This window comes from Esox lucius, chromosome 13 (assembly GCF_011004845.1).
Source record: "Esox lucius isolate fEsoLuc1 chromosome 13, fEsoLuc1.pri, whole genome shotgun sequence".
NCBI classification, from domain to species: Eukaryota; Metazoa; Chordata; class Actinopteri; order Esociformes; family Esocidae; genus Esox; species Esox lucius.
The window spans coordinates 14,101,776-14,120,263 of NC_047581.1; the positions used below are offsets into that span (position 1 = coordinate 14,101,776).

At 46.9% G+C, this 18,488-nt stretch overlaps 1 protein-coding gene across 14 annotated transcripts in view; it reads right to left on the reverse strand.

Annotated features, from left to right (window-relative positions):
* Window positions 1-655: 655 nt before the first annotated feature.
* LOC105014195 (citron Rho-interacting kinase) overlaps window positions 656-18,488 on the reverse strand; it is a 59,234-nt gene continuing 41,401 nt past the window's right edge. For 6 of the 14 annotated variants that reach the window (XM_034296679.1, XM_034296680.1, XM_034296682.1 and 3 more), the window contains 26 exons: window positions 14,748-14,945; window positions 13,761-13,954; window positions 13,432-13,567; window positions 13,239-13,343; window positions 12,879-13,019; window positions 12,680-12,802; window positions 12,123-12,339; window positions 11,696-11,866; window positions 11,337-11,360; window positions 10,220-10,399; window positions 9,281-9,461; window positions 8,917-9,005; window positions 8,661-8,765; window positions 8,128-8,297; window positions 7,145-7,189; window positions 6,295-6,375; window positions 6,075-6,210; window positions 5,850-5,989; window positions 5,636-5,728; window positions 5,284-5,392; window positions 5,054-5,182; window positions 4,033-4,113; window positions 3,804-3,882; window positions 3,379-3,552; window positions 2,055-2,346; window positions 656-1,796 (listed from right to left, as the gene is read on the reverse strand). In XM_034296679.1, the coding sequence (XP_034152570.1) occupies window positions 1,773-1,796; window positions 2,055-2,346; window positions 3,379-3,552; window positions 3,804-3,882; window positions 4,033-4,113; window positions 5,054-5,182; window positions 5,284-5,392; window positions 5,636-5,728; window positions 5,850-5,989; window positions 6,075-6,210; window positions 6,295-6,375; window positions 7,145-7,189; window positions 8,128-8,297; window positions 8,661-8,765; window positions 8,917-9,005; window positions 9,281-9,461; window positions 10,220-10,399; window positions 11,337-11,360; window positions 11,696-11,866; window positions 12,123-12,339; window positions 12,680-12,802; window positions 12,879-13,019; window positions 13,239-13,343; window positions 13,432-13,567; window positions 13,761-13,954; window positions 14,748-14,945 (3,417 nt within the window). In that variant the 3' untranslated portion in view covers window positions 656-1,772. Of the gene's footprint in view, window positions 1,797-2,054; window positions 2,347-3,378; window positions 3,553-3,803; window positions 3,883-4,032; window positions 4,114-5,048; window positions 5,183-5,283; window positions 5,393-5,635; window positions 5,729-5,849; window positions 5,990-6,074; window positions 6,211-6,294; window positions 6,376-7,144; window positions 7,190-8,127; window positions 8,298-8,660; window positions 8,766-8,916; window positions 9,006-9,280; window positions 9,462-10,219; window positions 10,400-11,336; window positions 11,361-11,695; window positions 11,867-12,122; window positions 12,340-12,679; window positions 12,803-12,878; window positions 13,020-13,238; window positions 13,344-13,431; window positions 13,568-13,760; window positions 13,955-14,747; window positions 14,946-18,488 lie in introns of those variants that run through there. The other 8 variants (XM_034296684.1, XM_034296681.1, XM_020052624.3 and 5 more) reach the window with 6 other exon arrangements.

Consider the following 18,488-nt stretch of genomic DNA (forward strand, 5'->3'; position numbering starts at 1 on the left):
TTGTAGGGCTCAGTGCTGTTGTAGGCATGGCTGGATGTGACAGCGGGGGGGGGGTGGGGGGTGGATGGATTCACTCATTGTTTGTCTGGAGGATCCCTTGCTACGCTTTGCCCAGTTAGGTTTTGAGTTATCTTGGTCTTCTGCTTGTGTTTTCTTTTCACTCATGTGATTTAAAGAAGCTGCCCATCACATAGTTTCCTTTTGTAGGCAACCCTGCAATGGCCCAGTAATCAGGTGTAAATGCTGTTGTGCGTGTGTGCGTGTGTGTGTTCTGGATGTCTGTGTTTTGGTGGAAGACTGGTGCCAAGCCGTTCTAATACGGGTCTCTCACAAAGGGATCACTCGTGTGCTTTTCTCTTCTTCCATTCCCCTTCTGTTCAACAAGCACTTTCAACCTTCTTGTCTGTCGAAGAGGACTTTGTAGCTGTTTCCTGTAACAGGACATGGCAGTTTCTTGTAACAGCAAGTGCTCCTTGTTTAGTATGAATATTTTGTTTTGTTGATTTTTATTTTAAAGAGTAGTATATTGATGTAGAATTAATGCAAAATAAAATGGGCTATTTCCATGTGTAATTAGTTGGAATTCATTCTTATACAAAAGGAAATGATTTGGCAGATGTACAGCTCAAAGAAAGGACAAACCTTGAAACATTGCCAGGGTAGCTCAATCATGTTTAATGTATGTGTACATTTTCACAAATCAAGAAAACATTTTGTATTGCATCGATGTTTACAAAATTATGTGACTACATGACAGAAGAACACAACCCAAAAATGTAGGTTAAAAATGCACAACTGCTGCTGTGAATTACTCATGCTCCGATGTGACAGATTTCCGTGTTTTTTAAAAAAAATTTATTGTTTGAGAAGGAAGCGATAATAGTGACGAACCCCGACCATTACTGGACTTCATAGATAGCTCACTGCACAGAACAACAGGACACCTGCACCACAATAAGCAGCCGCAGGCAGCAGACTCCAACTGTTTCAAATGATAGACAAAGCTTATAGGCTTATTATTGATTTTGGGTATACTTAACAACACAAGGAATACATGTAGCAAAACATGATTTTTGTCTGTTAGAAACTATGACAATAACTGTTATTAAGCAATCATATGCAATTACATATCAAAGTCAACTAAGTTGATCCAAAAAGACTGGTCATGTAGAAACAACAAATTTGGAAACCTTTTCGAAATAAGTGCAAAGTTAAAAGCTTGTGTGCATTGCCTTCTCCAAACCCAGTTCTTTATTTGTACATGAGCGAGTGAATGTTGGCATGATTGACCATCTATAGAAAAGCAAAAACTACAGTATTGTATCTGGGATGATAAGATTTAGAGATTTGGATTTCTCTCCCTGCAACATCGTTAGAAACGCTTCCTTAAAAAATATAGACTTGGCCTTCCCAGCCTACTATTCCCTTTCATCTATAAAAACTGGAGCGACAATATTTACAACTCAGATGTAGTACTTATAAATATTCTATCCTGGACCATTGGCTCCACAAGGTTTCCCCTGCCAACGTTGCTCTGTTGAACAACTTCTGCCTCGGGACCTCAGCTATGAATACACATATCAGAAAGAAGATTGTCAAAGGAAATGTCCCCAGTGCAACACTGTATGTCTTAGTAAATTAATCGAGATTGCACTATGTACAGGCAATGGCGGTGACTTTGTTTTCTGGTTGCTCTCCCCATGCTGTCGTAACCATGTGCAGAGTGGACCGGGGCCCGGATAGTTCCTCTCATTAACCTCGGCTTGAATTACTCACACAGATGACTGATCCCACACCTACAACACAGAGACTGGACTCAGCTACAGAAGACCAACTCCATTCCTGTGTGGTAATCTACTGAGCGTGGCAGCTTCTCAGTCAATGAGAACAACGTTTCGGTGTTATTGAGATGTAAGTCTTGGGGATGAATTCAATCTGTGTCACAGACATTTCATTGATTGAACAGAAATGTGGTTAACATGCATGTGGTCTCTGCGAACGCCTGGGCATCAATCATGCACACCTACTCCAGACTAAACACAGCGGTGCGGTACCTTGTTGACGGGGGTGAGTTGCGTGCGACGTTCTGACCCGGTGTGGAGGCGTTGGCGGTCGTCAAACCTCCCAGGGGACCTCTCCCTGCGGCTGTCCAGTCTGGGCCCCGGGGACTTCTCTCTGTCCAGGGGACGCGCTGGCGACTTGTCCCGCCGGAACTCGGTGCGGCCCTCGCGGTAGCGGTGCGGCGTGCTGGGCTCACGGTGAAGCCCGTCATGGCTGCCAGGGCCCGAGGCCAGGCGCTTGGAGATGTGCTCTGTGTATGTGGGTGGACCTCTCTTACTCGGGCTGCTGTGGAGACAGATACAGGGCTTTATTCAATCTGGGTTGATGAAGAGGGACAGATAATACATTGTGCTTAATACATTTATAGATAATTTCCCACTTCTAACAGAATAATCCTTCCATTTCAATTTTAATCATATTCCAAACATGACTTGGTGTAAAGTTGCTGCATGTTGTAGACTACCCAAAGTTGACAAAAATAATATACCATTTGAGGTAGATTGTTTTGTTCCGATATAGTACACCTAGATGCTGCTATGAGGGCAGGATAGTGCTTGTCTTTAGTTGAATGTTTGGAGGTAGTGATGGCCCTTCGAGGCTTCATTTGTGTTATTTTAGCAGCAGGATATTATGCTGGCAGCACTCAGATTTTCTTTATCACAATAAAAGCCATCATTGAAATCTATAAGGCAATATAGTTAATCTAGTCTATGAAAAAGAGCAGACAAGAATAACATTGGAACGGACATTAAACATAAAATGTACAGACTAGATAACTATATATTTCAATGATGGCTTTCTAAAAAAAGAAAATCTGAGTTAGCACTGCTTGCATAATATCCAGCTGCTAGAAGAACGTTAATATAGCCTCGAACTGCCATCACTACTTGGAGGTGACTTGATGTGGTAATAAGTCTTATTTGTCTCTGTGGGACAGATGACCAGTGGTCAAGAGCAACAGATTAAATCCAGACCAGTATCAGTAATGAAGACTCAACTGTAGGTGGCACTGTAGACCTTTCCGACATTTAGCACAAAAGTTGCGGTGTATTATGGGCTCTTTTCCAGTTATTGACATTCAAAGGCAATGTTTTGTTTTTTTGGTAATTGTGATGTTATTGCCAGATGTGGATTTGGCTATTTTTGAAGGTACGTACTCTGTGTAACAAGTTTCACTGCTGAACTGGCTAGTTGCGACCAACTGAAATACCCTGCCCATCGGAACATGCCATTTCCATCCCTTCCCTGTTGATGGAACGGTAGACTGGGTCCGTTAGCACAAAGTCTGAGGTCTAGACGAGGACCGTGAGAGCTCACCCGCGGCTGGAGCCAGTCCTCTGCAGCTCCCCAGACTCCCGGACCAGGTTGCCCTTACAACAGATGACCCGAAGCTTGTTCTGGTAGGTTGAGGCCAGGTAGATAGCCCCGGAAGAGATGGCTGGACCCAGGTAACGGGGGTTCGGTATGTCCAAGTGGACTAACACTGGAGGGCTGCACACAGGAACATTGACAGAGGGTTAGGATTGAGTCTGAAAATACAGTGCCCAACATCCAGTTCACTTGAGAGGGAGTAACAGCATGATGCTTAATGGACTACCGGACAAAATAAATGAACGTCTACCATTTAGCACAGTGGTTGTTCGACTAAACATGTAATTGATCGTGGTTGCATACAGGGATTCATTCTAATGGAAGTTCCCGGGTTTGTTTTGTGGTGAGTTAGTGTTTCAGTTTTCCTTTACCCCAGTGAAGCATGTCCTTGAACTTCGATCACGTCTAAGGAGTTGAAGTAGGTCACAAACAGGTAGGGCTCTCTGTAAGCTGAACACAGAGAGGGGTGAGCGTACATCACGCCACGCCTGACATCACTGTGATACCTACATTCCCATCTGTAGCACGTTGTTACAATACTGTGTTATTGCACCACTGTTACCAATGTGCTGTATGAAGACCAAGCTTTTCCCTACACACCGAAGGCCAGAGGTAGACGGCTCCACTTCATTTCCTCAGTCCGGCTCCTTCGCCCGTATGCGTCCACAAACACTCCAAACTCTGTGGCACAACAATGTACCATAGAAAATTGTAGTCATCCTCCAGTTAATATAATTCAGTATAGGGGTATTCAACTCTTACCCTACGAGGTCCAGAGCCCGATGGTTTTCTGTTCTCAGCCTTGATTAGACTCACCTGGTGTCCAAATAAGTCCCTGATTATAGGGCTGCAATAACAAAATGCTGTGGAAATGACCTCGAGATCCAGAGCTGAATACCCCTGATGTATAAAAGACGCAGTGTAAGAAACCACTATGACATTGATTTGGTTACCGATTGCGATAGTGACAAGGCTTTTGTTGTGTCATGTGTCCAGATGTGTGGTATGTTTGCTATGTACCACCCCACCCGGCCCTTTATCGTCTGAACCCCGGCTGTATGTACCACCCCACCCGGCCCTTTATTGTCTGAACCCCGGCTGTATGTACCACCCCACCCGGCCCTTTTTCGTCTGAACCCCGGCTGTATGTACCACCCCACCCGGCCCTTTATCGTCTGAACCCCGGCCGTATGTACCACCCCACCCGGCCCTTTATCGTCTGAACCCCGGCCGTATGTACCACCCCACCCTGCCCTTTATCGTCTGAACCCCGGCCGTATGTACCACCCCACCCTGCCCTTTATCGTCTGAACCCCGGCTGTATGTACCACCCCACCCGGCCCTTTATCGTCTGAACCCCGGCCGTATGTACCACCCCACCCGGCCCTTTATCGTCTGAACCCCGGCCGTATGTACCACCCCACCCTGCCCTTTATCGTCTGAACCCCGGCCGTATGTACCACCCCACCCTGCCCTTTATCGTCTGAACCCCGGCCGTATGTACCACCCCACCCGGCCCTTTATCGTCTGAACCCCGGCCGTATGTACCACCCCACCCGGCCCTTTATCGTCTGAACCCCGGCTGTGTGTGGGAGACGACCCATGCCAAGTCTGACCTCACCGTGGAAGCAGAGCAGGTACTCCTCCTTCTGCAGTGTGCAGGTGACCTGCATGATGGAGATGGGGAAGCTGTGGGAGGAGGCGGCGAACACCGCCGAGGCCAGTGACACGTCGTTCTTATCCAGGAACTCTACAGGGGCCACACAGAGTACAACATGCTCGCCATCACAGGTACACGAACGGCCTTAGAACAACCACTGTTTTCCACACGGTTTATCAAGAGACACTGACCCTCCAGCACGTACTGCTTCATCTCGATCTCATAGAACTTGTTGGTGCCGATGATGATGCTGTAGCTGGTCATGTGGATGCAGCTGCAGGGCTCCAGGGTTTCTATCTCCTGGGAGGAGCAGGGGGAGGAGAAGGAGGCGGTTAGGGGACTACAGAGCCACACAACAGATGAAGTGATAGGAGCAAGAGATGTTCTTCAGTTCCTGTTCACTGTAATCGTGCTGCCTGTCTAGTGGGTGGGATATGGCCACGGCAGGATGAACACTGGGGTGGATATTACACATAGGAACCCAGACGTTCGTGTCCATCGCTTCGGCAGAATGATTTGAGCTCACTCCAAGGTGTTACTCACCTTGCGAATGCAGAACTTGTTGAGATTGTCGTTGTAACGGAGAATTGTTATCTTGTTAGGCATTGCAGCGCAGATACAAGGTCCATTATCTATCTGTAGACATACATACAAAACGTTAGTCACACAGCCTACGAAAAGCGATAGACATGGATTTTTCTGAGGGGCTGACCAGTTGAAACAGTGCCATCAAACCAGTGAATCCCTATGGACTTACCCTGCCTGCAGAGAACAGGTGGCAGCCCTTGACTGTCTCAAAGATAAAAGGTGCCAGTTCAGACTGGGCGGGCAGGTGGGACTGGGCCAAAGACTGCTTCACCTTTTTAATCTCCACCAGACACAACGCCCTCTCATCCCCTACACACACACACACACACACATTAAACCCCGGTTCAATGCAGTCTGACCAGTGATTTGACTGAGTGGAGTTGTGACATCTCACCAACGATCATCAGCAGCTTCTCGTGCTCCTTCATGATGTGGATCTGAAAGACGGAGCCCAGGCCAGGGATGTGGGTCAGGGAGTTCTTGATGACGTTGAGGGCGTACAGGCCCTCCTCAGAGCCCACCAACACTATCTGTGGGAGGGGAGCGTCTCACATCAGCAACAGTCTCATGACTCTGGGACTACGTAACAACGAAGGTGCTACCTATTTCAATACCTGGTCCGTGAGGGGGAGTGTACAGTTGATGTCAAGCCGGTCATCCCCCTCCAGCTTCAGCAGAGAGTTCCCAAGCAGTTTCTGGGGGACGGGAGAGATGAACCCGATCAGTTTCAGTAGGCTCACAGTTTTAGGGGCGAGGCACAGTCGGGAAGCTCTTGGGTTTGGAACAGAAGGGGGTCTGTATGCAGGTAGGATGGGTGGGAGGAAGAGACGGGGCGGAGTGAACAGGCGGTAGAGACAGTACAGGGTGTGGGAAAGCTGCCGCTGCAACCAGACCACTGGTACTGTCTACAGGAAGGCCCATCACATGCAGGAGACAGGGTCTGTCATTGGAGTAGGCTGGGCAATGAATCCACGCTCACTCATCCTGAAAGTTCAACACCTCACGGGACGCGAGAAGTCGAACGCTTGAGTAAACAAGTATGCAGACGGAAATATTATCAAATGTATCGAGTCACGGCATGTCTAATCAAAGACACTGAACATAAACCGAAGAAAGTCAGACAGCCAGGCACCACAACATTCAGACAATCACTGACACTGACTGACGAGTTTAATACGATAAAAGAAGAAAGAGTGTGGAGAGCAGCAGCGTGTGGTCACAGCGTGAGGTGAACAGTGGGGAGGATGAACGCTCAAGACTAATACATGCACAGCAGTCTTCTCAGCAGGGGTATAATGGAAAGTGTTTAGGTCTAAACTGTGTTGGAATAGTGAGTGAGGTGCTGTAATTGTAAATGTCTTGTAATTGCACTGTAACTGTAAATGTCTTGTAATTGCACTCTAATTGTAATTGTGTGTATTAAGTGGGACAGCAGACAAGAAGCAGCCTGGTTAGACTCTTTACCTGGACCAGAGGAGACAGAGCCATCTGTCTTTTGGACACAGCAGCCTATGTGTAGTGGCACCCATAGAACGGGTAGAATAGAGCAAATCAACAAAACATGCCCACATACAGTAGTACATTGTGAGATGATGAAAAAGCAACAAACAGGTGTGAGAGAAAGAGAGAGAAGAGGGACAATTAAAGACACACAAGAGACATCAGAGGTCATTCATAATACTTTACTTCTGCAACAGATCTACCACCTGATTTATAACGCAAAAAGATTAAAAGCATAAGAGGTTGTATGCTGTGTTGTAGGAAAAACAGATGGTAAATTGAAATGTACAGATAGTAAAGTATTACGGATAAGAATGTTTGAACCCTTGATTAGTCAGAAGACGTGACGCAGGTAGACAGCCAGATTCAACTCCATGGTGGTGAGTACTGTAAAACTCCATATTAAGGATTACTTTAGTACTGCATATTAATGTGTACTGCTGTATTCTGTAGTGATGGTACTGTGGTACTCCATGGTGGTGAGTCCTGTGGTACTTCATATTCAGGGGTACTGTGGTAGTCTGTGGGGTGAGTAGTGTGGTAGTCCATGGGGGTGAGTACTGTGGTAGTCCATGGGGGTGAGTACTGTGGTAGTCCATGGGGGTGAGTACTGTGGTAGTCCATGGGGGTGAGTACTGTGGTAGTCCATGGGGGTGAGTACTGTGGTAGTCCATGGGGGTGAGTACTGTAGTACTTCATGGGACTGGGTACTGTGGTAGTCCATGGGGGTGGGCGCTGTGGTAGTCCGTGGGGGTGAGTACTGTGGTGCTCCAGTGGGGTGGGTGGATCTATGTAGTTCAGTCGGCAGAGCATGTTGCTTACAGTGCCTGGGTTTTGGGTTCGATTTCCCCAGGGGCCAGTATGAAAAAAGTATGATAATGTTTTTACTCACTACTGTAAGTGGCAGCTGCTAAACAATGTGAATTGGTGAGTACTGTGGTACTCACTGCGTCTGCCTCTGCCTTCTCTCGGGATGCTCTAGTTCCTGCCACCACAGACTCCAGCACAGCCACCCAGCGCTGCTTGTCTGGGAAACTGGGAGCCATGAAGTACTGAGTCTGTCCAGGCCAGCACGATGTGTGGGGGTGGGACTCCAGCTTCAGCACATATGGCACATCTGCAAACACAGACACAAGTTTACTTAGCAATCTTAATAGGGACACCAAAGTCAATTGCTCTTAAAACAATCCTACTTTTGTTAATCCTTACTAATCCCTAATCCTCAACCTTACCACATGACCCTCACCTTAAACTCACCAACCTAACATTCATGCATATACTTTAACTAGCCTGAATGCCTAACCTTTTCCCATTATTCACCTTTGTCTGATCCAACCATAGTTGGGGAACACATTTATCCCTGTTTTATAGTCAAGTCAGAAACACACACATCACCCTGAAGTTAATGTTAATAATGATGTTAATAGATTGGGCACAGTCATGGCGGCAGGACTTTGCTGTGGGTGTCAGTTTGGTCTACCTGACTTGGCAGTATTGGGCAGCTCAGACGCTCCGACGGCCCCATGTACCATCACCTCTCCATCAGACAGACACAGTTCAAACTCCTCCAGTGGCTTCACCGAATCTAAACAACACACACAACTCAAGATGTTCTACACACTCCAACACACACAAACTTGCAGCAATCAAGAATATGGTTAAATGATCAGTTTAATGATACATTGTAAAAAAAAAAAAAAACATGGAGTTGAGTTCTACAGGAAAAGGAGTGAGACCTTCTCTGGGTTCTGTCTCGTAGATGGTCACCTTGGTTCCATCCAGCACCACATACTTCCTGTCCCAGCCCTGGCCACGCTTCCCATTCCTGCAGAACCCAGAACACATGCCTGTCAAGGGGCCAGCCGCAGACAGCCACAGAGAAACAGTCAGCTCCTGGAACAGATGATCATTACGTTGTGGCCTACAACCACATCTCGGCCCCACTGACTGCAATCTCAGATCCTATCAAATGCAATTGCGAGGGACCAAATCCGAGAGGCAAGCAGGCAGGCAGTGTTGATCTACAGTTGTGTGTAAGAGTCACATTGATTCATAGTAGTAGTGGGTATGAAGTACACACACCAGAGTCACCACACCCACCTGGGCTGCTTCATCCAGCCCTCCAGTCGCACGTGTCCGCTGGCCTCTTTGAGCTGCAGGCCAGTGGAACTGCCTTTGTCCCGGCACAGCCCCTCAGCCATGTGCAGAGCACAGTCCCCGGGCAGACCGCATGGAGCGGGGAGGCAGGGGGAACACTTTGGGTGGCACAAAGCATGACATTCTGCAAGGGAGAAAGAACATGTTAAAAACAGGGTATGACAGAAACAATACTGTACAGATCACTATAAATGTGCCTTGGAGCCAGCATGTGAGATTTGGTTAGAAAGGTCTCCCTGGCAAAAACACTTAACGCTCTTTTTGTTCATGGTGGAATGAAAATGGTTGTCATTCGACAGCAAATTATCTGCACTTCTAACCATAATTGGACAATCAATTTAAGAAGTGTTTTGTTTGTGTCAGTTCTTGAAATCAGACATAAACAGACGCACGCATCATATAATTAAGCCTAACCATTCTTTTGTGTTAACTTGCACAGAAATAACGAGGTACATTATGGGATTCCACTTCACTTATGGAGGCGGCATTGTTGCACTGGAAGGGGCCCCTGGAGGGTGTAATCAGTCCCTACACCACTGATCAATACTGCTTCCTCTGCAATTGAGACACTTGTGCAAGTGGCGGAGTCGCATGTGAACATGCAAACAGAGGGCGTAGGGTGTGGTGACGGAACGTGGGTTTCATTTGGGTTCAGCAAAGCTCTTTCCTTAGTGAGTTTACTCCAGCTATTAGATCCTTTGGATAATTCTGAAGTCAATTTCAACACTAGAGTAAATGTTTTAATTCAGTAAAATACCACAAACATCATTTAACCAAAATCAGTGACACGATCCAGGGCCCCCTAAATGACCACTAATGTGAGTAATGCCTGGAGCCGGCCCTGCATGCCTGGTCGCCGACTAGCGGGGGGGTTGGACGTACCGATACATGTGGCCGCCTGGCGACCGAAGTGCACCGTGTCCAGGCACACAGTACACTTGGCAGCCCTCATGTTGAGCCCCACGGTGAAGCGATGAGGGGTGTTGTGGTGGAGGGTCTCCCTCTGCCTCCCCCTCTCCCGGTCCCTGTCTCTCTGGCTGTCCTTCATACGATGGCTGTATTCTGAAAACAGCCAGGAAAGACAATGAGCAATGAAAGTGGCCAAATAAACCACATCCTGTTCAGCCAAGTGTGTCAGTACATCATGCCATGTCAGCTGTACAAGTGAGGCAGCGAAAAGAAAGCATCACCGACATAATGAGAAAATATTAAAAAAGGTAAATCATACTGTCCCCGCTACCAGTGATCAGTTGACCACAGGAACTTTACACATGCATTCAGGAATCTCCTCACTGGCAAATGTGATTTATGTGTTCCAGCAGTGCGGGCGGGAACATTGTGAAAGCTGAGCAGAAACCTGCATGTGATCTGGGGCTGTGCAGGTCTTACAGCAGCTATGAGGGTCAATGGACTGGAGTGTAGAAAAACAGAAGTAAAGACAATCGCTTCAGATTTCCAAAGCCGTGCACTCAGAGGGAGGAAAGTTTAGCTCAACAACAGACAACTACAGTGTGTTACTGTCCCATAGACCCATGGACCATCCAGTCAGAGAGACACAGGTATATCGACAAACAACACATGGCTTCACTAACTTGATAGGGTGATATATTAATTGGTCATGTCCAATCATCGAATCAGTTGGTATACATTTCATTAGCCAGTAATTAACATGACACATTCTTCCCACATATTCCCACATATAGCTTTACTTAAAGCTAAGAAATGCATGATTTATGCATGCCACATCACGTAAAGCTACTTTTTATGGAAATACTGACATGAATGCTAACGTCAGAGCTTGAATAATTCAGTAGAAAGGCCTTTCTGGAAAGTGGAAAATCAGATTCCATCGTTAGAAACCACAACTTAAAATACCATACCCGTAAAGAAACTTGCCACTTTATCCCTGTGCAGAGCTTTTAAAATCTGGCCCATTCAGTGTGGTAAAATGGAGAAGGGATAGCAAACCAAGGGCTCCATGAGAAGTAAGAAAACTTACTTTCAAAAGTGACCCTCCTTCTCTCTGTTGAGTGTGACAGAGTGTGACAGAAAAAATACATTAGGAGGAAGAGGAATGTTTGGTCAAAGGTCTAGGACATCAGGAGGAAGAGGAATGTTTGGTCTAAGGTCAAAGGTCTAAGTCATTATGAAGAAAAGGAATATTTGCAGAACTCTAGTGGCCACCAGGAAACGTCCCAGGAGTGTTTTTATTTTCATTATGTAGGGGGTGGTTTATCGCTGTTTCATAAACAGTCCATAACATGGAAATGTGGACACACAGCTGAAGCCCAGACAGAGCTCTCGTCAGACGGTGCGTGAAATAGAGGTGTCCCCTATTTCTCCCCCGCTAGGACTCACCCTCTGGGGTGGCAGCCTCTTTCCTGCGGCCGGAGTTGGAGGTGGCCAGCAGGCTGCTCGGGCCCTGCTGGTGCTCCGGAGACTTCACCATGGCAGAGATCATCATCTGCTGGCGCGCTGAGCCCGAGGTGGCAGGGGTACTGCTGTGCTCCAGAGGCTTGTACTTGGCCGCTGGACAAGTGTTTCGCGCGTGAGGAGCAGAACCAAAACGAGAGACAGAGAGAGAGACAGAGAGAGAGACAGAGAGAGAGACAGAGAGAGAGACAGAGAGAGAGAGACAGAGAGGGAGAGAGAGGGGGAGAGAGAGGGGGGGGGGGGGAGAGAGAGATAGCGAGATAGCATTAAGGGAGAGGTGTTTGGACCCGGTGAGAAAGCGCACCTCCGCGGGGACATGTGTCATCTCTATTTGGGATAACGGCATCCTCACCCTCGTCCCGTAGGGAGCGTAGTTCCTGTCTCATCTTCTGCAGCGCCTCCTCCAGCTCAGAGCAGCGCGAGCGCTCCTTGTCCAGGGCCACCTTCATGTCGCTGTACTGCAGAGGCACCGGCTGAACGGAAACCGGGGACACCTGCTGGGGTACCTGGGTTTGGCCCTGAGCCGCCATGGCTGCCAGGAGGTCCTCCCTACGCCGCCCAAACAGACCCTGGGACACACACACACAAACACACACACAAACACACACACACACAGTGACTGAAACGACAAACCCTGGCTGAAGCTATGTAAATGATCATTTATGTAATCAGGTACTCCAGGGTCTCTGTGAAACATGTCCTATCCCCTGGCTGTGACTCAGGTACAGAGGGATATGCAAACTAGTGAAATAGGACAAATATATGCACCTAGCTAATTATTCTGATTATGTAAACCTCTTATTTGTACATTACATGGTGTATTTTATGCATTAATAGAATATGATACACTTGTGCGTGTGTGAATAGGACAAATGTAAGCCCCCAGCTAGCTCTGTTATGTAGTCTCACCTTTTTCTTCTTGGAGCCTCCCTGATCCACCCTGGCCTGGAGGAAGTCTATGAGTTTGGACTGCTGGGTGATGGTCCCCTCCAACTTCACTTTCTCATGGGAGTACACAGCCTGCAGGTGGAGCTAAGTGAACATTACTAAGGCAATTAACTTCTGCTAACGTGCGTGCGCGCCGTGTGAGGGTGTGCGGTAGCTGCACCTGGAGGTTCTCCAGCTGGTACTCCAGGTCGGTCCTCTCGGTCTTCAGCAGGTCCGTCTGGTCTAGAGCGTCCTGCAGCCCCTGGGTCAGACGGAAGATGTGGCTCTTCTGAACGTCCATCTGCTGCTGCAGGTTCGCTTGCTGTGGAGGCGGACAAATGACGTGAAGAAAGAAAACCTAAACATGAACACAGGCTTTTCTAAGCCTCGGCCCCAGATTATGGTGTGATTCATTACTCAGGCACAGGGTTAGGGTCGGGCTTGGAAATAGTGCCTTCAGGGTGGTTTCCGCTGACCGTGTTCGGTCGACCGGGTCCCTGACTCAAACACTGGACAAAATGGCCAGAGGAAAACAACCCACATCATCCAGCAGCCTCTGCTTCAGCTCCCTCTCGCTCTCCAGCTTCTGCTGCAGGCTCCTGGCATTCATCTCCAGCATGGCGTGCTTCTTTTCCAGGTCATTCAGCTAGTGGGACAGAGAGACAAGAGAAAATGTAGGTGTCCTCTTCAGACGTAGGCACAGACGTATAGAGACAGACGGACATGAGGCTCACCGTGTCTGACAGGCTTTCTGCTTTGAGTTTCTGGTCCTTGAGGGCCTGTTGCAGAGCCTGGATCTCAGCCTTGTGCTCCTTGACCGCCTGTTCAATGGACTGGCGGGCCTCTGAATTGCGTTGGTCTGCACGTACCCTGAGAGGAATAACAGATGGGACCATCTGACAAATGTGTGTCGTAGTACAGAAACCGGCGAAAATACTTGATGTCCTATTTGAATTTGGCATTTGTTTTGAGGGCTCAACTAACGTGTTTTAAGTGTGTGTGTGTGTGTGTATACATTATACATGTGTGTCTGTGTGTGCACATAAGGGCATATGTGTGTTACCTGTTCTGCTTCTCATTGTCCAGTAGTCTCTGGATCTCTCTGGTCCTCCTCTCTGCCTGGTTCTTCTCGTCCTCCAGAGCTCCCCTCCAGGCCTCCCACTGCCTCTCCTTCTCCAGCAGCTCATCGTTCAGGGTCTCCAGCTCCACAACCTGCTCCTCCAGCATGGTGCATGTGGTCTTCAGCGTCTCGATGTTCTAACATAGACCAAGAACGCACAGCCGCCAGGCAATTCAACTGTTCAATTAGGTTTTATTTGGGGGGGGGGTTATAGAGTTTTGAGGTCTTCATGATATGATATGATGGGTTGTGCCTCCGGGTTAAAAATAGTTACTACGAGAGCTTTGCGCAGTAGATTATTAAAAATGGCAATGAATTTCGCCACTGTACGTAGCTCTTATGCTATGATTTTTTCATGCATATCCTATTCCTCTGCATGACACAAACACTGATACACAAATATAGCTGCCCCGGCATCACTGTCCTCTGAAGTCCACGCATCCAGGACTGGTATGACCTGGGAACGTTGGGTATGACACAACCCTCCCACTCACAGTCGGATCCTTCATCTATGATTTCCATCCCTGGTTACACAACCACTAGCTAGGACAGAGAGGCTGAGAGCTCCAGCTACCGAACGCCTACACACACCACCTCCCACAGGGGCAGGGTACAGCATCGCTGCCTCCTCTCCTCGCTTCGCTCACTCAGCCAAAGCTACATAACAAAACCACATTGCAATATCTCCTGGCTGGTTTCCACCCTCTCCACTCAATCACACTGGTTTGCATATGCACGTCTGCGTCATCTGTAACTGACTGTTTATGAGCGAGGAGTGATGTGTGTGAATTTAAGCGTTTGGGGCTCAAGAAAGTGTGTGTAAAAAGCATTAGATTGAAAGAGAATGAGGGGGAGAAAGGAGAGAGATAACAGGAAGAGAGGGAGGCCACATTTGAGTGTGAACAGCCCTGTTGGCGGAGTGCGTCTCACCTGCTTCTGGTTGTTAAGGTGCATCTCACGGTCTGCCACTTCGCGGCGCAGCCGGTCCACATCCTGGCCCAGCTGCAGACGGTCCTCCGTTTCGTCCGTGGCTTCGTCAAGCTGTTTGGACAGGTAGAAGTTCTGACGGTTCAGCTCGGCGTTCTCCTGAGTTAGCTGGGTCAGCTGCTCCTCCAGGTCTGTGATCACCTAAGGGAAAAGAAGTGTACCAGGGCTCATTACCGGCCCAATCACAATATCAGGACTCTACTGAGCCCAGCACTATGATGTAGCACCCTTAATCAGGACTCTACTGAGCCCAACACTATGATGTAACACCTTGAATCAGGACTCTACTGAGCCCAGCACTATGATGTAGCACCCTGAATCAGGACTCTACTGTGCCCAACACTATGATGTAGTACCTTAGATCAGGAATCTACTGAGCCCAACACTATGATGTAACACCTTGAATCAGGACTCTACTGAGCCCAGCACTATGATGTAGCACCCTGAATCAGGACTCTACTGTGCCCAACACTATGATGTAGTACCTTAGATCAGGACTCTACTGTGCCCAACACTATGATGTAGTACCTTAGATCAGGACTCTACTGAGCCCAACACTATGATGTAGCACCCTGAATCAGGTCTCTACTGATTCCAGCACTATGATGTAGCACCTGAGATCAGGACTCTACTGATTCCAACACTATGATGTAGCACCTGAGATCAGGACTCTACTGAGCCCAACACTATGATGTAGCACCCTGAATCAGGACTCTACTGATTCCAACACTATGATGCAGCACCTGAGATCAGGACTCTACTGATTCCAACACTATGATGTAGCACCCTGAATCAGGACTCTACTGATTCCAACACTATGATGCAGCACCTTAGATCAGGACTATACTGAGCCCAACACTATGATGCAGCACCTTAGATCAGGACTATACTGAGCCCAACACTATGATGTAGCACCCTGAATCAGGACTCTACTGAGCCCAACAATATGATGTAGCACATTAGATCAGGACTCTACCGAGCCCAACACTATGATGTATCACCTTAGATCAGGACTCTACCGAGCCCAACACTATGATGTATCACCTTAGATCAGGACTCTACTGAGTCCAACACTATGATGTAGCACCTTAGATCAGGACTCTACTGTGCCCAACACTATGATGTAGTACCTTAGATCAGGACTCTACTGAGCCCAACACTATGATGTAGCACCCTGAATCAGGACTCTACTGATTCCAGCACTATGATGTAGTACCTTAGATCAGGACTCTACTGAGCCCAACACTATGATGTAACACCTTGAATCAGGACTCTACTGAGCCCAGCACTATGATGTAGCACCCTGAATCAGGACTCTACTGTGCCCAACACTATGATGTAGTACCTTAGATCAGGACTCTACTGAGCCCAACACTATGATGTAGCACCCTGAATCAGGACTCTACTGAGCCCAGCACTATGATGTAATACCTTAGATCAGGACTCTACTGTGCCCAGCAGTATGATGTAGCACCCTGAATCAGGACTCTACTGTGCCCAACACTATGATGTAGTACCTTAGATCAGGACTCTACTGTGCCCAACACTATGATGTAGTACCTTAGATCAGGACTCTACTGAGTCCAACACTATGATGTAGCACCCTGAATCAGGACTCTACTGATTCCAGCACTATGATGTAGCACCTGAGATCAGGACTCTACTGATTCCAACACTATGATGTAGCACCTGAGATCAGGACTCTACTGAGCCCAACACTATGATGTAGCACCCTGAATCAGGACTCTACTGATTCCAACACTATGATGCAGCACCTGAGATCAGGACTCTACTGATTCCAACACTATGATGTAGCACCCTGAATCAGGACTCTACTGATTCCAACACTATGATGCAGCACCTTAGATCAGGACTATACTGAGCCCAACACTATGATGCAGCACCTTAGATCAGGACTATACTGAGCCCAACACTATGATGTAGCACCCTGAATCAGGACTCTACTGAGTCCAACACTATGATGTAGCACCTTAGATCAGGACTCTACCGAGCCCAACACTATGATGTAGCACCTTAGATCAGGACTCTACCGAGCCCAACACTATGATGTATCACATTAGATCAGGACTCTACCGAGCCCAACACTATGATGTATCACCTTAGATCAGGACTCTACTGAGTCCAACACTATGATGTAGCACCTTAGATCAGGACTCTACCGAGCCCAACACTATGATGTAGCACCTTAGATCAGGACTCTACTGAGCCCAACACTATGATGTAGCACCTTAGATCAGGACTCTACCGAGCCCAATATTATGATGTAGTAATGATGATGTAAAAGAGAGATAATGTAACACGGATTGCTGTGCCATTTGGGTGGTAGAGGAAGGATTGTTAACATATATTTGCCATATCTAAAAGTATAATTTGGAAATGACTGATCAAAGTTGGCATATCAATGACTGTATTGGGTTACCAAGGTCTTCTTTAAGACAACATAATGTTTAATGTGTAGGTGCTATAAAACAAGAATTGTAGTCAAATGACATTTCACTGCTTGATCTGTGTGTGTATACATAGATACAGCCCAGTTCACTACCTCCCAACACTGATATAAGTGTACTTAATATGATGTAGATCAGTGTTGAGAAGATGTAAACTCTATCTTTCAATTAGTAAAATACTGTAACTATATTTAGCGGTAGCTTGGCATAGTTGAGCTACCATTATATCTAGGAAGTTCATGGGAGGTTTTGGCCTTACTTTCCTTTTTCTTCTGTTTGCAGATGATTCCCTAAACCGTTTGCAGATTTTGTTTTGTTCCTGATGAAGCTGGTCTACAGATTAGCGAGGCCTGTGCAATGGATCACTAAAATGTTTTCTAAAAATGTCTATGTATGTTGTTAGAATATAAAATCTGTATATTACACCAGATAATTTCCAGGCACAAACAAAATACAATAAAATGATGCAAATAAGGATTTATAGGACTGTTGATTTTCTCCCCAAAAAAATCCCCCAAACATCACAGTACTACCATTATTCCTGACCTTTTTAAAATGTGGTCAAACCTGTATAAAGCAACATTTGTATTTTGGTTGGCATGACAGAAAAAGCTTCACTTTGTACTAATTTATCTATAGAACATTCTTCTTGGAGTCCGATTCTTAACAGGTGCTTCATGTGCGCTTGGCAAACTTGAGTTGATGTTTTGAACAACATGGGCCTGTTATGTCTAGCTAAAACCAACACTGGAATCCACAGTGTGTACCCCATATTCAGTGGCATTGTTAGGCCTGGGCATCCAGGGCTATAGCCCCTCAATCCAAAAATTGACCAAACATATATTTTTTTTAAATAGCCCCTGATCTATTCCTCTATAATTCTTATTGCTCATTATGACAATGTAGACGTTTAAGCCGCTAGCATGTACATCGAAATCTGGGGTCTAAGCCCAAAATGTATTGTGGTCCTAGCAACTCCTCTGCCCGTATTAAAGGACAAGCATGGAGGTGTGAGTTTTGTTTTTGGGGATGCTTTACTATATAAGGTCTTAAAAGACTTGCTATCATTGAAGGAACTAAGAATCCTGTTCTGTATCAGACAATTGTAATGAGGGAGAATTTCATACAACAAGGCAGTAATCTAAAACATCAGAATGTCTGAAAAGCAATACGTTTCAGGTTTGGGGATGGCATCAATGTCCAGACACATGGGGAG